Source organism: Juglans regia, chromosome 14, assembly GCF_001411555.2.
Source record: "Juglans regia cultivar Chandler chromosome 14, Walnut 2.0, whole genome shotgun sequence".
NCBI classification, from domain to species: Eukaryota; Viridiplantae; Streptophyta; class Magnoliopsida; order Fagales; family Juglandaceae; genus Juglans; species Juglans regia.
In genome coordinates this window covers 10,587,894-10,610,396 of record NC_049914.1, presented here as the reverse complement: position 1 = coordinate 10,610,396, position 22,503 = coordinate 10,587,894, and the positions used below count along the sequence as shown (strand labels likewise).

The 22,503-nt window shown below is 32.8% G+C and overlaps 3 protein-coding genes across 4 annotated transcripts; 1 reads left to right on the top strand and 2 right to left on the bottom strand.

Moving 5' to 3' along the window:
• Positions 1 to 263: 263 nt before the first annotated feature.
• LOC109013781 lies at positions 264 to 671 on the bottom strand. The gene has a single exon (XM_018999120.1). It carries the CDS (start codon positions 669 to 671, stop codon positions 264 to 266), a length of 408 nt encoding a protein of 135 aa, XP_018854665.1.
• Positions 672 to 4,393: 3,722 nt separating this feature from the next.
• On the top strand, positions 4,394 to 8,733 carry LOC108989603 (uncharacterized protein YKR070W). Of its 2 annotated transcripts, XM_018963271.2 has the most exons (12): positions 4,394 to 4,635; positions 4,733 to 4,836; positions 5,079 to 5,114; positions 5,366 to 5,439; positions 5,671 to 5,711; positions 6,558 to 6,629; positions 6,736 to 6,937; positions 7,228 to 7,323; positions 7,421 to 7,488; positions 7,601 to 7,802; positions 7,910 to 7,993; positions 8,440 to 8,733. In XM_018963271.2, exons 1-12 carry the CDS (start codon positions 4,508 to 4,510, stop codon positions 8,497 to 8,499), a joined length of 1,167 nt encoding a protein of 388 aa, XP_018818816.1. In that variant the 5' UTR covers positions 4,394 to 4,507; the 3' UTR covers positions 8,500 to 8,733. The 2 variants fall into 2 exon arrangements, with proteins under 2 accessions (XP_018818816.1, XP_018818817.1); XM_018963272.2 differs by lacking the exons at positions 4,394 to 4,635; positions 5,366 to 5,439 and having other exon boundaries at positions 4,733 to 4,819; positions 8,440 to 8,649.
• Positions 8,734 to 9,833: 1,100 nt separating this feature from the next.
• Positions 9,834 to 14,598, bottom strand: LOC108989663 (enoyl-[acyl-carrier-protein] reductase, mitochondrial). Its single transcript, XM_018963360.2, has 10 exons — positions 14,282 to 14,598; positions 14,067 to 14,164; positions 12,826 to 12,957; positions 12,489 to 12,632; positions 12,282 to 12,384; positions 11,999 to 12,098; positions 11,643 to 11,719; positions 11,463 to 11,541; positions 10,294 to 10,412; positions 9,834 to 10,174 (listed from the first exon to the last, which is right to left on the bottom strand). Exons 1-10 carry the CDS (start codon positions 14,449 to 14,451, stop codon positions 10,081 to 10,083), a joined length of 1,116 nt encoding a protein of 371 aa, XP_018818905.1. The 5' UTR covers positions 14,452 to 14,598; the 3' UTR covers positions 9,834 to 10,080.
• Positions 14,599 to 22,503: the final 7,905 nt, after the last annotated feature.

The window sequence follows — 22,503 nt, the reverse complement described above, 5'->3', positions numbered from 1 at the left end:
TTTTTCATGCGAATGTGAAGGAAATTTGGGAATGGACATATGGTAAACTTGTGCATGGATGGAAAGATGGTAAATAGATCTTACAAATATTTCAAATATTACAGATAGGGAAACTAGATATTTTGGCCAATGTTGTTATTGCCAACATTTTTTAGGGAAAATAAATCGTACAATTAGGAATATTTATATTGACAACATAAATTATAGTGGATTGTAGCTTTTCTAATTTTGGGAATATAATTTCCATTGATGCTCAATTATGTCTAATTGGAAGTAATAATGAGCCAAAGTATCTCTAATGCATGGTAACGTTGAATGAACTCTATGAGTTTAGTTGCAGGATTGCGTGACAATTCAGGCAGATCCTTATCAAGTTGTTCATACTTGAACTTGGGAACCCCATTATCATCACACTCATCTTCAATGATCATGTTCTGAAGAATTATGCATGCTTTCATTATGTTTGTTAGATTAATGATTTTGAACATTTGAGCAAGTCCATGAACGATTGCAAAGTGTTGTTGAAGGATCCCAAATGCATTCTTTATATCCTTTCTTGTTGATTCATGTGTTGCAGCAAAATATTTCTTTTTGTTCCCTTGTGGAGATGGGATTATCTTTAGAAATTTTGGCCATTTTGGATAGATACCATCGATAAGATAGTACCGCATATTATAGACATTGCCATTAATTGAGTAATTCACTGGAAGAGAACGCCCTTGGGCAAATTCAGTAAAAATAAGAGAATGTCCTTTGGCAAGTTCAGTGAAAATAAAATATCTTTCTGGCACATTAATATCGTTATGAGAACCGCGTAATTCAAAAAAGACATGTCATATCTAAAAATCATATGAAGTAACCGCTTCTAATATAAAAGTTGGTTCACGAATGTGGCCAGTGTACATACATTTCCACACAAATAGATAATTTTTTCACTTCCAATGCATGCAATCAATGCTTCCTCACATCATTGGAGATCCACGAAGGCACAACATTAAGCATCAATTTTTCTTCTCCACGTCATCAGCTAGAACATCCACATTCGGCTCTCCAACCAAGTTTTATGTAGAAAACACACAAAATCTGAAAACAATGCACAAAGTTGCTACCGAAACTAGTAACATCCGGCTAGCACATAAACCAACAAAGGCCAAGCCCCTTTGCAGTACAACCAACCAAGCATTGCCAAGAAATCACAAAATAAAACTCCAAAACAGGAAAGTAGAAAACATGTGCTACATGAACCAACAAGGGCTAAACCTTTATGCACACCCAACCAATTAAGCTAAGAAAGCACAAAATCAAATAACAAAATAACTTATATTTTTATATCACAGAGGCTCAAAATGGTACAATTTCAAGCATAGTAAAAGGCACAAGATATGATAGTTGTAAATCCCGATTACCTTTGTGAAAATTTTACAATAAGGATAGCCATCCAGGGTACCTTGCCAAACCGATTGATAAGCATTCACTACAGCTGTTGATATTACACTTGGATACACCTAACAATCCTACCATCATCACAGCCCCTGCACTTACATATATAGCCCCAACAGCAATCACAATGGAATGCCAACCACATAATTTGAAAATCACACACAGCCCCAATCACAACCATGGTAATGCTAAGTCATAGCTCCAATGCTATAGAAATAGTAACACGTAAATCAAAGACCTAAATGTAAATAGCAGGGAATAATCGAATCATCTACCTAAATAGAAACATGCAAATCCTCAATACTGTAGAAACGAGAAGTTCCAAATTCACAGCTATAGTAACATGTAAATCAGATACCCAATGTAAATCACAAGGAATAATCAAATTAGAGACCCAAATGAAAACATGTACATCCCTAATGCTGTAGAAATGACAAGTTCCAAATTTACAGCTATCGTAACATGTAAATCATAGACTCAAATGTAAGAAAATGTAAATCACAGCTTGGAAATCATGTCTATAGTAATAAAATCAAAGACCCAAATGTAAAACCCTAAAAAAATCGAATCAGAGACTCATCCGAGCAACATGTAAATCAGAGCTCCAATGCTGCAAAAATGAAAAGTTCTAAATTCACAGCTACATCTCCAAAATCAAAGACCCAAATGTAAATCACAAGGAATAATCAAAGACCCATTCAAGTAAATCACAGAGTAATGTAAATCTCAAGGAATACCAAAACAATGAACCAATATGGGTGAATAAATATATACAGAGCATTTGGATGAGAGAGAGAGAGTGTGTGTGTGCACGCGTGTCAGAAGTGCAGACTTACCAGAGACAACGACCGTAGGGGCTGCTGGATGGGGACGCGAACAAGGGTTGGTAGCAAATAGGACACGAAGAGAGAAGTTACGCGAGAATGATGAACCAAAATGAGGATTGGGAATGTACAGTGGCTCTTGATATATGGGGAGCCACTGTTGCATCCCAAACTCAAGGCCTATTTTGGGGAGATGGATGGAGCATGCATTTGGGGGTTTTTTTCCAAATGTAAACCCTAGAATTTAGAGAAAATTGAGATTTGGGGAGCCAAATGTGGTGGGTGCTCTAAGGGAACAAAGTTGTAGCATGCAAGTGGAGTGGTTCTTAAAATTACAATGATTTGATCAAAATGTTCAGCAGTGAGAAAGTAACAAAATTCTTGTAGAGTGAAGGAAGAGAAAGTGAGGAAGGGTTTTTAGACCATGTACAAGAAATTACAATGACTGTCATTTTAAGCATACTGAAAACTGACCAAAACACTCGAAACAAGCCGAAATATACTAAAATTTAAAACGAAACAAAATATTAAGATGTCTTGTATTCGTGACTATTTTGGTAATACAGATTTCGGCCACACTAGTCGGTGTGGAACGGTTTTAAAAACATTTTAGTACATGCTAGATCACTTGGAAATAACCCTAAAACCATTGAAGCACAACCCTTAATGGTACAACTGCTTAAAATATTTTAAGTGACTAAAATTTGCAGCTCTAAGATTTTAAATGACTATATAATTAAATGAGTAATAATACATATACAATTATTTTACCACTCAGTTCACATTAAACTAAGGGTAGTGTTAGCAGGTCACCCAAAGTTTACCACCAAGTGTACCGCTAGAACAAAAAGAAAGAATTTTTTTTTTCATTTTCTTTTGAGCATTTTTTTAACATCCTTAATCATTAAGAAAAAAATTAAAAAAAATATACGACTTTACTACTAATCACTTCCTAACTATTAAGAAAAAAATAATAATAAAGAAATATAAAATATTCGAGCGATAATTTTGAATGATAAATTTAATGGGGGTAAGTAGCATTAGGGGTGAAAACCGACAACTTATATACATGGATAAAACCAGCTGGTAAAGGGAGAGAAAACCGGCGACGTCGATTTTGGCATGATCTTGATCGGTCGTCGGTGTCCCTTCGGCGTCACAATGAGACGGAAAGTCAAATGTTTCAGTGTCGCAAATGGTTCGAAACTCAAAGATGGTTCTACGAGAGAGAGAGAGAGAGAGAGAGAGAGAGAGAGAGAGAGAGAGAGAGAGAGAGAGAGAGAGAGAGAGAGAGAGAGAGAGAGTGCCGCTACGGCGTTGCATGAGAGAGTAGAGAGTGTGAGAATCGAGAGAAGAAGAAGAAGAATAAGGAAATTGGGTATTAAACCCTAAATCAAAATGACGTCGTTTGGTGTATTAAACCAAACGGCGTCGTTTCATTCTTTTTTTTTTTCCCTCTAAACGATGCCAACTTAAGATATATCTAAAAGAATATATATAATTGGTTGATTCAGTGGTTTGAACTACATTCAAATCGAAACTGAACTGGCCAATGTTGGTTTTAACTTAATTTTACTGCCGGCTACTTGGTTCTCTGCTAGTTTCAACCTATTCCGTACTCTGATGGCCGGTCGGCATCGATCATGGTCGGTTTGATCGATGTTTGTACACCCCTAAGTAGCATTTTCCTTAAACTAATAGGATGATCCCATTTCATTGCCCCAATATTAAAGAATACTATATTGTTTCAGCTCAACAACAAGGGTAGGTTTGGGGGGTGAGATGAGAATTTTGTGTTTTGTTTTGAAATTTAAAATATTAAGTTTTAATATTATTATTGTTTTGGGATTTGAAAAAAGTGTATTAGGATTTTAAAAAGTTGAATTGTTTATTATATTTTATATGGAAATTTGAAAAAGGTGTAATGATGAGATGAAATGAGATGAAAATTTTGTGTTTTGGTTGATGTCCCAAACTTGCCCTTATTCTTTATTATGTCTTGTAAAATTATTCTTCATGCGTTAAATATCTAAAATTTAAAAGTTGGAAATGTTAAAAAAAACAAAAACAAAAACAAAATCAAAAAAAATGTACGCAAAACTGTTCAAAAGAGTCTCGTCAGCTACAAAAATTTATACAGTAAAAATTGTGTGGCAAAAGGAAAGAGATTTCTGTGTTCCCTGTTTTCCAGAGCTTTCTTTACTCATTTTTATGTTGTTAATCTGTGTCCATCGAAGAAAAATATGGGAAGCTTTGCAATACTCAGAAGGGCTTCGCAATCCCAGCGCTCAAACACAAAGCAATTGCCCTCGCTTTTCTTCTCCCTATTTTTCTCTCGCTCAATCTCTCAGCTTTCCTCACAATCTCAATGGTCATTCTCTCAGCGTTCTTTTTTTGTAATTGTCTGTTTTATCTTGTCAGACATTCGTGTATGCCTAATGCTTTGGTTCTACGTCTTTGAACTGCAGGCCTTCTTTTGGTATCGCGTTCGATATCGATGGCGTCGTTCTGCGCGAAGACACGCCGATCGGAGGCTCCCCCCCGGCTCTGAGAAGGTTATATGATGACTCTGGTACTACGCTTTAATTTATGTGTTTGTGTTTGTGTGTGTACGTATATATACACGACATTTCGTTTACTTGGTTTTGGGTTCCTGCTTGATTTCGCATTTTGATTATTGATTATTAGTTTGTGCCCAGGCAAAAAATTCATATCTCGTAAATTGGTAGACTTAACTTTTGCTTTCTCGTATAATTAGAGGTATTTTCTAACACTATATATTTATGTAATCGATTGTTTTTATGTTGCAAGCAGGTTATTTGAAGATTCCTTACGTTTTCTTGACAAATGGTAAGTCATCCATTGATTCTGTGCTCCTTACAATAATGTTAATCGAACGGATTCATAGCTCTGGGTCCAAATCCTAAATATGGTCTAAAGATTGAAAGTTAAATGTGTTAGGCTCAGAGTCTGGGCATACACCCGAGTGATTGTATGGCATTGTACCAAAGACCTGGGAATCTGGAATTGAATATAGGCCACCTTAGCGCTACCTCTCAGTGTATTATCTAACGGTTAGGGTTGGTTCTTTAATCAAACAGGAGGTGGTTTTCGTGAATCGAAAAGAGCCTTCCAGTTAAGTGAACTGTTGGGTGTAAACATTTTATCCTCACAGGTAATGTGCTAAGGAAGATTTTCAGAAATAATTTTTAAGCGCTATTTATCCTTCCTTTTCTATTGTCATCTACTTATCATTCTTGCTCAGCAATCAGACCTGTTGAGAGATCACATAAATATATCATGATATCAAAACTTTTATCATTTGACCATCAAACTCCTGAACCTTTGTTTGGTTTCTCTTTTATGATTGCTTTTTTTTCATCTTCGAACTACAATTATCATGCAGGTATTACAAGGTCATTCTCCTTTTAAACAACTAGTGGATAGGTATGCCTTCAAACCAACTGTGATCTATCATCAATATCCAGTTTGGTATGCAAATCACTGGTGTGCAGTAAAGTCAAATACAATTGATTTCGTGCATCTGTTCATACATTCGTGGAGTGTGTAAAATAACATAAAGATGACAAGGACATAGTTTCGTGCTGAAGTAATAGATGGGTTGAAGTTCCAGCTGATGAATTAATGCCCATGATATATGGCTCTAATGGAAACCCATGCATACACTTGCTTAAAACATTTTGAAAAACACATGCATTCAGTTACTTTCAATTATTATATTTTATTTTGTGATTTATATGACAGAATTATATTTTTGTTATTGGCACCGGGGAGCATAGTCTAGACTAATTCCAAGGGTGCACAAGCTCTAGGCAAGGAGTTTGCCGCAAGTGCATCTAAGGTTCAAGGAAAAATTCTCCCAGTTTGATGGTCCCTAGAAATTGTTTGCACCCAAGAGGATTCTAACCTTAGACCTGGAGGGGTTTGACAAAATTAGATCCCAATGCAAGAATAGGCATGCCAAACAAAGATGTAGATCTTATGATATGTTACCCCAATAATAAAAGTTTTGATTCTCTAGCTAGGCATTTCTTTTGTATACTTCCTTTGTACTTGAGTTGTGTCTTTCATGCTTTTTAATAAAGGATGGACTAATAATAATAAAAAAGATAAAGACCTGAACGCTGAAAACTATAGCTTTGATTGGCATATACATATCAAAAGTTAATAAATAAAACATCTGAGTAAAATTGAGAATTAATTTGTTACATTGATAAAATAAAATCATATCTTACAGTACTCTCTTTAGTATTTACATTCTGTGTTGTGCAGATATGAGAATGAATTCATTGTTGCTGTGGGAAAAGGTGAACCTGCTGCAGTGATGTTTGAATATGGGTTTAAGTAAGGCTTTTGCCTTGTTGAATGCCATTAATACCTGTGTATAAACTCTCAGATATGGCCTGAGGAGTCCCTGAAGGACTTCTGTGCTGACATATTTTATTTTCAGAAATGTGCTCTCTATAGATGAATATGCATCCTTCTTTGAAGACATTGATCCGTTGGCAAAATATAAGAAATGGACAACTAAGTTGGCTGCCAATCAGAGTAGCACTTTTAACAAGATAACTCAAACAAAGAGTCTTTACTCACAGAGGGTTCAGGCCGCATTTATTGTTAGTGATTCTGTAGACTGGAGCAGAGACATTCAGGTTATTCTGAATCCATGGCTTATCTCATCATATAAACTTTTATATGCATTCAGTGTGTTGATTTATTTATTTATTGATTTATGTGGGAAGTTACTGGGGCAGAGGCAATCAGGTTATCCTGAATTCATAGCTTATCTGATCATATAAACTTTAATGTGCATTTTGTGTGTTGATTTATTTATTTATGCAAGAATTGTTATAGGTGGTCCCCTACCCTGCATCTCAAGTGTAATATTCTTGGTATTGGAAACTTTCAAGTTCCCAACTGACCACAGTCGCCTTGGTACCAGGTTCTATGTGACATTTTAAGAACCGGAGGTCTTCCTGGAAGGGAAATTGGACACCAACCACCTCTATATTTTGCGCATGATGACCTTAAGTATCAGGTTAGTTGTGATCAGTCACAAAATTAATTTCTCGAGTTTCTATGTAACTACTTCTGTAAAACCTAATGAGGTACTAACAAGGTGTCACCAAAGGTAGGCTACTTTTCCTTCAGAGCGATTTGGCATGGGAGCTTTCAGAATTGCATTAGAATCCATTTTCAATAGGTAATAGGGAACATGCTTAAAGTTGATGGTTGTTTACTTTTTTTTGGTATCTATTGTCTGAATTATGCTGTAATTCTTTTTCTAAGCTAAATGCACTAGTCTTAATCTGCAGAATCCACCCTAACGCTCTAGAGTATACGTCTTTTGGGAAGCCAAATCCATTTGTATTTAGGAATGCTGAAACTGTACTAAAGCAGCTTCTGTCATCTCTTGACCATAAGCTTCATGTTGATCATGCAATTGATGAAAATCATTTCAAGACAGTATATATGGTTGGAGATAATCCTTCAGTTGACATCAAAGGTGCAAAGCAGGTTTGTCTCTTTATTTCATTCTTTCATGCTTTAGGAATACCATGGTTCATTATCTACATTAGGTGTCTGAAGATACCATAATAGGTTATAACATTTTGCATTTTCAGGCAGGGCATCCCTGGTTTTCCATTCTGACGAGGACAGGGGTTTTTAAGGGAAAGGAAAATGATGCTGATTTTCCTGCAGATCTGGTAAATGTTTGATTGACTCCAATAGAAGTGTGTTGTGCAAATATAGTATCGAGGAAAACCCATAAAATAAATTGCAATTCCATGGATGCAAATTCTTATAGGGTACAGGGCCCGGTGTTACATCTGTTAATATTTTGAGGAAATTACTTATAAAAAAAAATATATATTTTTTGAGGAAATCAAGTTTTAATAGTAGCAAGGACCCGTTTAAACCCTGCCTCAGCAATGGGCTGAAGAAGGGTTAATGGAGGTGGTTGCTGAAATATCTAATTGATCTTGGATTGCTTCTTAATTTTTACTCGGAACAAACGAAAAGTTTTGGGGGCAGACTAAGCACAGCTTCCTAAATATATTATATTAGTGTAGATGAAAATTTTGATAAATTTGCAACCAAATTCTGTCTTCAATTGGGATAAATTATCTGAACCCTTGTGTTGCTAGTGCAGGTTGTTGACACCGTGGAAGAAGCGGTGGACTATATACTGAGAAAGGAACACATCTCGTAAAATTTATGTACTAGTTGTTTTTCCTCAGTTTTTGGTTTTCTTTTGTGACACTGAACAGGTGTCTGGGGAAATCAGTCAAGGAATTTCATCCAAATTGAATAACGATGAACTACATCTTGTTTTGCATAATCTCATCAACTCACTGTGTCATCCATTCGCCTAGCAAGAGGTTATATATATTCTTGTAATGATGACGATTTATGAAATTGACTAATTTAAAATTACGTTTCCTTTTTTTATTTGTTAGCAAATGGTGTACGATTGACTGTCCATAGTTTTGTGCCTCCATCATTTGCAAAAGTAAGACCAGGATCCAGGTCGCTCAAGAGGCTACTGTTAATCTATTACAATGGCAAAGTTTGTCAGCCATGGTCAGGATAAGTCAATTTTTTTTTCTCCGTTGGGGTTGGGAGTGGTTATAGGGGAGTTTGGAAATGGTGTGCAGTGGCCGAGTCTCACCTGGAAATGGTGCAAGTCACTAGTTAGAATGGCACAATCCACGCTCGCCGGTACCAGTTCGGTTCCGATTCTAACTGGAAAATTCGGTCCAAGATTGATTCCCTTTGTTCCAAAATCGGCCGGTACCAGTCTGGTTCCGGTTCTATACTTTTTAAGATCGGACCAATTCAGTATATTATATATTTTAAATTTATTTTTTTAATATTATATATAATATTTATATATAATAATATAAATTATAATTATATATAAGATAATATTATTATCATTTATAACATAAAATTTTAATCTTAAACATGAAAATTTATTTAATCATATGCTTTAAACATAAAATATATATTAATAAAATTTTATGGCATAATAAATTCTCAACATATTTTTTTTTATAAATACAAAATACATTAGTATATTAATTACATTTTATACCATAATACAAATACTATTAAAATTGAAAAAACTGGACACAACCAGACCGAAACTGGTAAAACCGGAGGTATGGATTTAGGAGGATAACCGATGCATCATCAGTTTTCGAAAATGCATGACCAGTACATACCAGTTTGGTCCTAAATTTTGTCCAAAACCGGACCCATTACACCCCTAGTGAGGACGAGCAATTAGAATAGAAAGCTAGTTAGCCAATACAAGAGGGACCTAGCGGAGGAGTGGCCTACTATCATTCCAATTTTTCCACAAGTGGCTACTGTCTGCCTTTGCCATTTAATCATGAATAATGAGTGACAATATGGATCATCCATATCTTCAGCATTCTGCTCAACCATGTACCTAATTGGACAAAAGAACTATTGAAGTCCTTTCACGTGCAAAATGGACCCTCTCTTAGCAGACACATTCCCTCTACATTTGCAGTTTTGGAATTTTCTGTTATCATATTATCTCCCCCATATCTGCTGTTAAAAGAACTGATTACAAAGTTCAGCAATTTGACTGCTGATCCCCCAATAATAACGAAATCAAGTTTTCTGGAAGTTCAGACTATCCTGCGTCACAGGAGTGTATGATGACATGGTGTAATACAAAATTCAAGTCCCGAACCCTAAACACAATATACAGAAACAAGGATGACACAACAATGACCTTTGGTCAACTTGTGATTACGAACTAGAATGTGAGGACCTGTTTCGGTTGGCTCCCTAGTTTTCCAAGTGCCTTATCCAATGCACTGTGAAAATTCTCAAACGGAACCAGTTCCATCCTGCAAAGATAGGCACCTCAATATATTAACATGTGCAATCAATGCCATGCCATGGTATATGATCACATGGATGTAAACCAAAAGATGGTTGGAATTTTTGTTTATGAAGTAGAACATACTCATATTTTAACTTCCCTTCTCGTGCTAGGTTCAGCAGGTAATCTACCATACTTCTGCACTCTTTTGCTTTATCCGCACTCATCCATCTCTGTAGCCAGAATCCCCTCAACGAAAGGTCCTGCAAAACGGATGGATTTGAATGTATAGATGCAAGTTTATATCACACTCAGACATAGAACTCATGATAGTCATAGCGATGACTATTTTTCTAGTTGGATAAAAGCATTATATCGAGATCGAAAAGTATAAAGACTGTTCACTTTGACATATGAAACCATCCCAAGGCTCGTTGCCAACAAGGCAACCAAAAATGATCTAGTAGTGTCAGTCCTATCTTCCCTTTCATTTCTGCTACCAAATGCATGGTCGAACAGATCAGTGTTAAGCTTCTGAATTCCAAAACTTCTGTTCAGTTCTATCTTCAAGATCTTAATTAATTATGACCATGAAAATAAATTCCGAACAGTAATGGAGATTCATGTAATTCCATTAGTACAAATTTGTCCACATGAGAGCGAACTATATTTCTTGACCACTCATCTCAGCTTAGTAATAAAAGGAGAAGTCCAGCAGGCATCATTCTTTACTGCTACTAATATTAGAAGATAGCATTGGACTAAGTTTGTTGCATCACTAGCTCGCATGGAGCCTGGCTCAGCTTATATTCATCCAGCCCAGACCCAGTGTGTACCATCCTACCTGCTCAAGAAAGCAAAATGCAAACAGTGCAAACACACTGAGCAAAAATATGACCTGTTCATGGTGAATTCAGCTTTTATTGTATTGTCTACTCATTACATTGCATAATAAGAGTATCATAACTTACTTGTCTCCAATAACTTCAACTGGTTCTGCTCATATTGATACAATGAGAATGCTTAGCCTTCTTTTCATGTGACCAGACTTTCTCAATCAGGGCCCATTACATCATAAAGGCTTTGGCCACTTCAAGTGTCATCCTAGCCTCTACTTGTTTCTAATTGATCATTCTCTAATGTTTGCTTTTAAGTCACATTTACTCCTCATCCCAGCTTACCATGAGGTACAAACATACAGGTTCATAATTCCTGACCCTTCCTCTATTAATTAACAAGTAGAGTACTTTTTTATGAGTAAATTAACAAGTAGAAGACGAGAACTGCTAAAGAAAAAGGAAAGCACGGCTTACTTTAAAGATGAAAGATGAGGTGGATACAGTAATAGGTTTCTTAGACATTCCACCATAAGTTACCATAGTTCCTCCATGCCTGAAAACAAAAACTCATTACCCACATTGAAGAATATAAATCTTTTAGAGCCAAATGAAACATGCTTGACTTTCTAAAAAATAACGCATTGCATACCATACCTCAAGAATTTAAGAACCAAAGAAGCAGCATTTCCGCCAACACAATTAAATCCCAAAACGGGTTCAGGTAGATTAGCCTAGAACATTTATGACAAGTAAATTCAATAACATCAGATTTAAACAACTAATGATTAGGACAGCATATTAATGACATGTTAAAATGAAGAAACATCAGTTAGACATCTTGCATTCCAGAAACAAAATAACTGCCACAGAACAAAGCCTTTGACATCCAATCCGCATGGGATAAGAGTAAACACCTCTAATTCCCACTGCATCAGAAAGTATCAACTCTTTTTTATAAGTAAAAAATTAACATCAGAAAGTATCAACTACGAGTCAATATATGACAATACCAGAAGCTCTTTGACATTCTTCACTTCCAGTTGACTCTCAGTAAAAACTTCATCGGCACCAAAAATTTTTAGCTTTTCTTTTACTTCATCTGATCCAGCCCTGTAGGAAGTAGACAATGGCAAGTGAAAATCAGATTCCCCACAGAAAGTTCTCTCTAGAAGTAGAAGATAATGATAGAAAATCTAACATGCACAGCTTAAATGTTTATGATTTTATCTAGATGCTGGCAAACATGGAAGTAAACAAGCTCAGGAGATTTGACCCAAAATTTTGAATAAGCACCTGTCCCGTATTATATTTATACTATGGATACCACGATATCGTGCAAGCTGAATTATGCACTGCCCCACAATGCTCGTAGCCCCATTTTGCACAATAGAATCTCCTATTCAAACCAAACTAGTAACAGTTAAGAAGGTACTGGGACTTATTAAAAGAAAAGGTTAAGCAGGTAAAGAGAAAAATACTAAAATTAGGTAATGTCAATACCTGACTTTAAAGTAATGAAGTCTTCGAGCATCCTAAGAGCAGTCAAAGGATTAACAGTAATTGTAGCAGCATATTCTATAGGTGAATCCTTAATAACTTTGTGCCAAATACTCTGATCTTTCACAATGTAGGTCTGCCATGTCCCTGGGGAAAAATAAAAAGAGGAAAAATATTTGTCCAATCCCTCTGAATGAAAAGTCTTCCATCCATAAAATATTCTATATATATATATATATATATATATATATCCTTGTTATTTGCCTTAGCAGAATAAATGGTATAACACTTCTCAAATTGTCGAACAAAAAGAAAAATAAATCAGCAAAAGCAAGTGTACCGGAAGAGGGTGGAGATGGGATGACCCAATCACCGGGTGAGAGACCCTTAACAGCAGAGCCAACCGAGTGCACTTCTCCAACACCTTCATATCCTCCAATTGCAGGCACTTGTGGTCGCACAGGGTACACACCTATGGCAGCATCCGCATTTGACTTTAAAACCAAAATCATTTCGAATATCTAGTCAGGATGTATGCCCATAACGAAAATAATAATATGCATTCTTTTACAAGCCAATTTTTTTTTTTTATCGATAAACAATTTTATTGAGCATGAAATAGACAGAGGCCCGAGTATACGGGATATATTCAAGAGCGTCACTTATGCGTGCTAGTTTAAAGATTTTATGTGCTAGTTTAACGATTTTATATGCCAGTTTAAAGTAACCAGAAATTTGATTTTTCTTTTTTAACATCTTATGGAAAAGAATTTATTATGACTGCCCTGCATTTGGATTTGATTCGCCGATCATAACTCAAGAGCCAATTTCATAGACTTTTAGAAGTACTAGAGGCATGCTTATCAAAAGAAGTATTTGGGAAAAGACAAAGCTAAAGATTTCCCTCAATCTTAACGCATCATTACCTCAGTTAGACAGAGTGTACTCTCTTCTGGGAAAGATAGATGCAAAAAAAGAATTTATTTTACAAGGGGATATTGCCTCTTGGACTTCCAAATTACTCCTTTTTTCAATCTACAGGAAAAAAACTATTAAAACTGCTAATTGACACCCTAAACTACCAAATTTTGGTAATTTGCACCCTCGATTAAGCTCCGATCCTTAAAATTGATAAAAGATAAAACATGTGACATGATCTTAGGTTCAAATCCCCTTGGGTCCAAACAATCTCTAGGGGCCATCAGACTGGGGAATTTTTCTCTTGAATTATCCGAGGTGCACTTGCAAGAAACTCATTGCCCAGGGCCTGTGCACCCCCGGGATTAGTCTAGACGCTGTTCCCGGACACCCGGTGCCAATAAAATAAAATAAATAAATAAAAAAGGTAAGGTCTTAACGAAGACTACAAGTTCCTAAAGTCTGAGAGTTTTGGGTGCTAAATGCCAGTTTTGATAGATGATAATGGGTAATTTCTCTTTTTTTTTAAAATCTATGTCTATCTCCTTATATTTTCCACCGGTAAACGAGCAACCAAGCAAAGGGTAATCTCTTAGTTTTCAATCCTAATCAAGGCATTAGGGTTATAGGAGCAACGAGCAAAGGAATAAGAAGAAGGGTAACCTTCAATGCGATTGATATCGGAGGGATTGATAGGAGCAGCGAGCATTTTCACGCACACATCGTTCTCTTTCACTTGTACAGGCGGCAGCTCTATCACTCTGCAACCGAAATACAAACCCAAACAAAATAAAAACAAAAACTTAGAAACCAAAATAAAAATTAAAGAATTAAAGAACAAAGCTAGGTACCATGCAGTTAGGGTTGGGAGTAAGGACCTGGTGACAGAATCTGGTGGACCGTGGTGATCGTAGACAACGGCCTTGGATGGAGGTGACATGGTGGCCGAGAAAGCTCGCACTCTTATTAGGGCTCGGGCCCGCGGAACAATGTGGGACCATGATTCTCCACTCACAGCTTTCAGAGCCACTGATCGCAACGACGCCATCACTCCTCTCTCTCTCTCTCGCTCTCTATCTCTCTCTGATCTCCCAGAATCACAGTACTTTCCGTTCTGTAGTGTTACCAGTGTACCATGATTACCATCCACTCTGCAGTTTTTCTTATGCTAAATTGCTAATCATTCAAACGATGTGTCGTTTTGGTCTTAGGTTTTGAATTCCTTCTGGCTGGATGAATTCATTACAGCTTGGATGAAGAAGACAGCTCCACTAATATTTGGTTGAATATAAAAATCATATTTTTAACCAACCGAATAATTTTGATTCAAAGACTGTTATGATATAACTTTTTACAAAATAAATTAATTTATATTTATAAATTAAAAAAGTAACACATAAATTAAAATGCAATAAATTAAACCATTTAAATATATAGAGATAGCATAATAAGTCAAAATTATAGATGTATAATATATTATTATTAAATATAAATTATGAATATATTTTTTTTCATATATTACTAGATATTATACTTATATGTGTAAGTTATTTTACATATATTAAACAATAAAAAGATAATAATATGCAACTATAAGCAATAAGTAAAAGTAATAAATTATAATATGTGTTATCATTCACCTATTATAATGAAGAGTGAAAACTATATTGTGTATATTACACAAAACTGGTTGATGGCTCCCTTTATTAATTATGACTCTCAATATATAATGGAAGATGTTGAAAGCTACAAGTTAGAAATCGGTAAGATTCATATTTGAAGAATATTTTCTTATAATCCTTTCAATTAATTATATGTTTAACATAATTTTTTTTTTTTTTTTTGTAGAGATAACTTTAAAAAATATTTTGAATGAGGACGATTGAAGATTACTTGTAGCTATAGCACTAAAGAGCATGAGAGGAATCCTCTTTATATTTGGCAGCTCTTTTGGGGCCTATCTTCTGGTTGTTTAAATTAATTTATTCCATATTTTTTGGTATTTGCTGCATGGATAGCTACTTTGTAGTAGTCCACAATGATAGGATTGAGGAATCTTTTGCTTATCCAAAGTTAAAAATATTATTTTCGTCGTTCATACTTTTCTTTTGAATAAGAGATCATATTTTATTAGACTATTAGTTTTCTCTTTTTATTTCACTAGGTATATTATTTATAATAGACTATGAACCTTTGCTCTTGTGCTCGGGAGCAACTTTCTATGCAAAAGATAACCATTGTAAGAAAAGTTTTGTGTATAAACCTCTTGCATTTGAGATGAAAGGAGAACCATATTGCCTCGTTTTAGCCAATTATTAGAGGTCTATGCAGAAAGAAGAATACTAGTCCATCTTACATTTGATCATCTTTACTCACATATGCAGAAAGAAGAATACTAGTCCATCTAGCCGAAAGCCCTACAAAAATGTTAGGGTCTTGGCCCAAGAAGAAGGAAAACCCACAAATAAAAGATCCATTAATGGAGGCCTTGATCTGAAATATAATGCTTTTGAAGGTTATAGCAGTGGACTCAGCAGCTCCTGCACAGCCATGCATTTTGTAACCTTTTTTCACAACTATGTCAACAGTTATGAGATCACCTTCAAACCTTGCAGCGTTTAGGGCCAACCATAAAATGAGGAAAGGGACTCGGTTGGCACTGCTAGCCTGCTTCAATTGGTCTCCGCCAGAGAAAAACTTCCACCAAAAAGAAAGATTTTGATCCCGTTTGAATTTAAAAATGAATTGAACAAAATATTATTATACTATTATTTTTAATATTATTATTATTTTAAAATTTAAAAATATTTAATTATTTATTACATTTTATATAAAAATTTAAAAAAATTATAATAATAAAATAAAATAAATTGAAATGAATTTTAAATACAATCAAAGCCTTCGTCCAGCTTCCAATTCGATAAACGAAAGAGAACGTCGGAAAAGGATCGACGTGAGGCCCAACCGCGCGCATGTTCTTGATCAGTATTATATCGTACGTACGTAGCACGTATGTTCTTCTTCAGGTTTTATGTAGCCGACTCTAAATTCAGTCTCTGCGACTGCCAAATTAAGGAATGATCGATGCTGGATCTCCTAGCTAGCATAGGATATTAACCATTAATATTGTAGGCTTTATGGCTCAAAAAGTCAAAACTCTTTCCAAGGGAGTCAACGGCTCATCCTGATCTGATCTGTATTCTAGCGTGAGTTTGTACGTTCAACTAAATTGAATTTAGTTGAATTAAGATATAAAATATTATTTTTTAATATTATTATTATTTTAAAATTTAAAAAAATTAAATTATTTATTATATTTTATATTAAAATTTAAAAAAATTATAATAATAAGTCGAGACTTAACAAATAAAGCCAAGTGTGGTTTTTCTTGGATCTTCTCAGCTCCTTATACACTTTCTCTTTTCTAGCCGAGAAATTTATATCAGGAGGTACATACGTACCAAAATAGGTACAATTAGAAATTTAGAACTACACAGATAGCTTAATATATATATATATATATATATTTGAAAAACCAATTTTCACAAAAAATATTTTATAAAAATACATTACTATATGATACGTTAAATTATAAAATTATTTTTATTATAAAAATAAAACTAATTTATCACATAAAATCATATCAATTTATAAATTTATTTTTATTTAATTATAAATAAACTTTTGAACATATATATCGGATAAATCCTATGTCATTGTAGTCTCTTATGCATCCGGCTTGTTTGGATAATGAGATAATATAAGATAGTTTTAGATAAATTAAATAAAATATTGTTAAATAAAATAAAATATTATTTTTTAATATTATTATTATTTTGAGATTTGAAAAAGTTGAGTTTTTTATTATCTCATCCCATCTCATTATTACAATTTTTTTAAATTTTGACATAAAATATAATGAACAATTCAACTATTTCAAATTTCAAAGTAATAGTAATATTAAAAAATAATATTTTATTTAACTTTTAACTTTTATTTAAAATTATCTCATCTTTTCACATAATCCAAACCAACGTTAAGTTTTATTAGGGATAGTAATATGTGACAAGACTCGTTAAATCAATACAAACACGATACGATAATAATGAGTTTGAGTTTAGTTTTAACACGTTCGAGTCAAAATGGATTTACCCGTTAAGATACGATTGCTTAATAGGTTGATAACATGTCAATCCATTTTAACCCATTATAACCTGTTAATAAATTTAAAATTATTATTATACCTAAAAGTAAAATTGTTATGATTTTAATTTTGATATTTTTATTGTTTAAATTGTATTTTGAATTTATAGTTAATTTTATATTTTTTTATAGAAATTTTTATTTTAACATTTATATAAATTTATGTTAAAGTTAAGCAGGTCAAATAAGTTAATTTCATATTTGTTTAATCTATTTACATAAATAGATTAAAACAAATCGGATCATGTTAAACTATCTTATAGTATTTATTAATGGGTCTAAATAAATTGACACATCATGATTTGTTATATTAATAAATCGTGTTAAAATTTAAAATTTTGATATAATAAATTTAATGAACTGTGTTTAAATTGATTTATATAATATTATATACATATTTTAACAGAACCGTTAAGACGATTTTACGCCCCTAAATTTGATCGTGGATAGGAAGTAGCTAGCACTGGCTTTCCATCATCTCTCTTATCTCTCGGAAGTCGGAACCGAGCACGCTTAGCGAGCAAGCTGCAAGTAAATGAATGCAATGCTTTTAAATGTAGGGCCGTCACCCGTACGAGCTATTGATAAATGAACGTCAACTCTCGAAAGGACCGTTCGGGTTGGGATATCAGTGGTGATAGGCTGTTTCTTTATTTTTATATTTTTTAAATATATTTAAAAAATAAAAAATATATTGATATATTAAAAATTATTTTTTAATCATTAAATAAAAAAATTAAATATATAAACAATTAAAATGAGAATACAACTTCAGCCGGTTTACTAACATTTTTCTTATGGTATTTTAGATAATGATGACTCATAATATTTAAAGCTTTGTTACTTGTTATTTTTACACATAATGTATTATATTTTTTTAAAATTTTTTTATTTTTATTAAATTATTCTACTCATCATTCATATATTATATATTTATTAAAAAAATAAAATAAAAAATAAAATATATAATATGTGAAGATAATGAATATAATTTTTCTAATATTTATAATTTACGATGATTGTAGATATATAATTGATCAAAAAATAATAATATGATTATTAAATATGTTTATTTATATATTTTTATTTTTTAATGATTAAGGAAGTGATTAGTAATGAATTTATATTTTATATTTTATTTTTTTAATAATTAAATATGTTTAAAAAATGATTAAAAAAATAAATAAAATTTTTTTATTTATACTAATGTGCATATTTAATGGATACACATTTAGTAATCACCCTAATATTATCCATAACTGATATATAAAGCCATAGGTAGCTAGTTGATCTCCTCGGTCACAGCCTCCAATTCCATGCAGCTTCGATCCTAGATATATAGGTTGAGTTTAGATATTAAAATGAGTTGAGTTGAGTTGAATTGAGATGATAAAATATTATTAGAATATTATTTTTTAATATTATTATTATTTTGAGATTTGAAAAAGTTGAATTGTTTATTATATTTTGTATTGAAATTTAAAAAAATTATAATGATGAATTGAGATAAGTTGATGATGCAAACGAAGCCTAGATGATAGATCCAACGCCAACTCATGATTCCTTCTCTATATGAATTATGAATTATATATAAAAAAGCAAGCGTTTTCAATCGTTTTCTTCCGAGGAATATTTATGGATCGGGATGCAACAGGCCGGTAATAGAGATCGATTAATGTTCCAGCTCGCTTGTGGGGAACACCATGCATGGATTTTCCTAGCAGCTTGTACATGCATATATATTATTAGAGTAATATTAGGTATAAATCTTAAATAGTTAGATAAGTCTCATATAAATTTTTTATAAAAATAAATAAATAAATAAATTACACTATTAAAAAATAGTTTATTTTTTTATAAAAGTTTACACAAAAATCTATCCATTTAAAATTTATACAAATAATTTATCATATTATAAATGCTTGTACATAAATTGCACCACCTACATGCACATGCATTCGATGGTTTGACTTTGATTTTGAGTATGTCTCTAATTTGTAATTAATGCAATTGTCAGTCATGGGACTTATAATAATTAAGTAGGACAGATGGAACCGTGTATTCTTTATCCTTCCCCTCATCACTGATCTGATCATCAGCTATCATATTTAATTTTATATATGTACGTGCGCCCCTTATATATATATATATATATATATATATGATTCCAATTTAATTATGAAGTAGTAGTCAATTAGTCTGCATATTAATTAATTCATGGCCGGAACCTTCCTGCAGGTGGCAAGATCGAGCAATATGTATACATACATATATAATAGATTTCAAGAGTACTCGGCCAGTACTACTTGATCTTTTGTTATCAATATTTTTCTTAAAGTGGAAGATGATCACTCTTAAAAATATAATAACGATCAAATTACGTACGTACGTACGTACTTACTCTATATATATTTGTTTTATTATATTAATTAATATATAATCTCCATTCTGTATAGAGAAAATGTTAACTAATTTATGCATAAAAAGGGAAAAAAAACTTACATATTCACGTGGCTTTTCATTAATTTTTTTTAATATTTTATTTACGAGTGAATTTTAAAGATAATTAACATGATCATAAAAAAATTTATAATTAATATTTCAAAACCAACATACTGTATGATCTATTGGTCCTGCTATAACTGGCATGGCATCGAAATCTTAATTAAAGTACTATAAGAAAATTATTTATTTGTAGTCAGTTATTTCTTATGAAAATAACTAATTTTTATTAAAATAAATTTATTTTTATTATAAATAATTATTCTTATCGTAAATAATCTGTTTCAAATAATTGTTTTTGAAAGTTAAAAGGAGTTGAAGACTTCATGATGACATCTTTCATAGAGATGCATGTACAAATTATAATATATATATATTCATTGAGATTCAAATATCCAGCCGATTAACCCCGCGTGCAGGCATGTCTGTTGTCTTATTAGATAACAAATTAAAAATCTTTGAAGATAATCATGCATGATAAATTAGATTAATGTTTTGTGCTCTTGAAAAACTGAAAATAGGGCTAGGTGGTGCAAAATCGCTATAACTACCAATATTTGCTACGTCTCCTTCAAAACCAACCCCCTATTTAATTCAGTTTAACTTGCAATATCTTACACAAATTAAATATATATATATATGTATATATATATATATGATCATCTAGTTTTTAATGGCATAGCCATCCAAGTGTAGGAAGCTTTTTGGGTTAATTTGTTGGCCAACGTGTTTACAGCTGAACATTAATCTAGATCACTCACTCTCTCTCTCTCTGATGCATGCTTATACTATTTTAGCGGGATAAAATCTAAGGTGCCTTATACATGTTTATAAAACTTTAATGAACAAAATAAACTTTTCTGTTGATCAGGAATATCAAAATTGATTATTTCTGTTCATTTACATAAGCATTCTATTATCTAGTTGGTGCGTAAAATACATCATTCGTATAATTTAAATGATAAAATTTAATTTATAAAATTTAAAATTTATTTTTCAAATCAAATAATGTCACCTAAGCAATGTGTAATGTAGACGCGGCTTTAGAATAATTGATTGGATCATAGTAATTGCAACAATAACCCCTTTTTTACAACAATAAAAAATAATTTTCTTTCAACCATCAATAAAACTCTTCTTCATTTTAAAAAAATATAAAAGTTCCTAAAAAATTAGAAAAAACAAATATTACTGACCATGGTTATGATAAAATATGCCATCACATTATTGATCCTATATCAATATATAAAAAAATATTAATATTTTAAATTTTTATAATCGAAATGAGTCATGCATGATGTATCGATCGTGTTTATATACCCATCATCTAAAAAATATAACAACTCATGATTAAACCATCATCTACTGTTCTATTACGTTAATACTGACCCTCGATATTATAATCAAACCATCATCATGGTTTGGTGCACCGCCCGGCCTCGATATTTGTACTTATTTTTGTTTAAGCAAAAATACTAGCTAGGTGGATCATAGTTTTGGTTCCTGTTTGAATGTCATATTATATATATATATATATATAGTAGCGCCACCTATGCTTAATGTCTGGATCGATCAGTGCCAAGGAATATCAACGGGACACGTACACGGGTCCTTTCCTCTTTTTGAGGGTAAGGTGTTTTGTCCTTTTCTAGAAGGGTAAGGTGGTGGTTAGATGTTGTCTGTAATTCTCAAAGTTTCAGTAACCAAATAACCTAGTCGAACATGACAGATGAGTTGGAAAGATTATGGGAAGGTTTTATACTTACAGAGAAAAGAATAGGAAATCGTAGTATTCACATAGGAAGAAACAAGGAGATTGGATATAAGAAGTTAAAATTGTCTAATTATGCTGATTCTAATGGAAAAAGCTATAAACAATAAAACTTTCAAAGCCACGATGACAAAATTATGAAATCCAGAACGATGGCTACTCATTAAAGAGGTAGGTTACAACAAATTTTTAATTGAATTTCAGAAACTAGTGAATTTAGAAAGAGTCCTACACGGCTGACCATGGTATTTTGATAAAAATCTAATTTGTATTCAACTATTTGATAGTAATAATCCTCCACAATAGATGAAGTTTAATCATGAAATCTTTTGAATTCAACTTCATGGTTTGCCTTTGGTAACTAGGACTTATGAATGAGGGAGAAAATTGGCTCGACAGTAGGGCAAGTACTAATTGTTGATGTGGATGAAAATGGTATTGGCTAGGGAAAATATCTTAGAATTACAGTAATTCTAGATATTACCAAACCTCTTGCCAAAGGTAAGAAAATTAGAGTGGAAGGAAAGCAAATGAGGATAAAATTCAAATATGAAAGGTTACCTTTGTTTTGTTTTCATTGTGGGGCTATTAAGCATGCTGACAGAAGTTGTGATGTAGAGAATA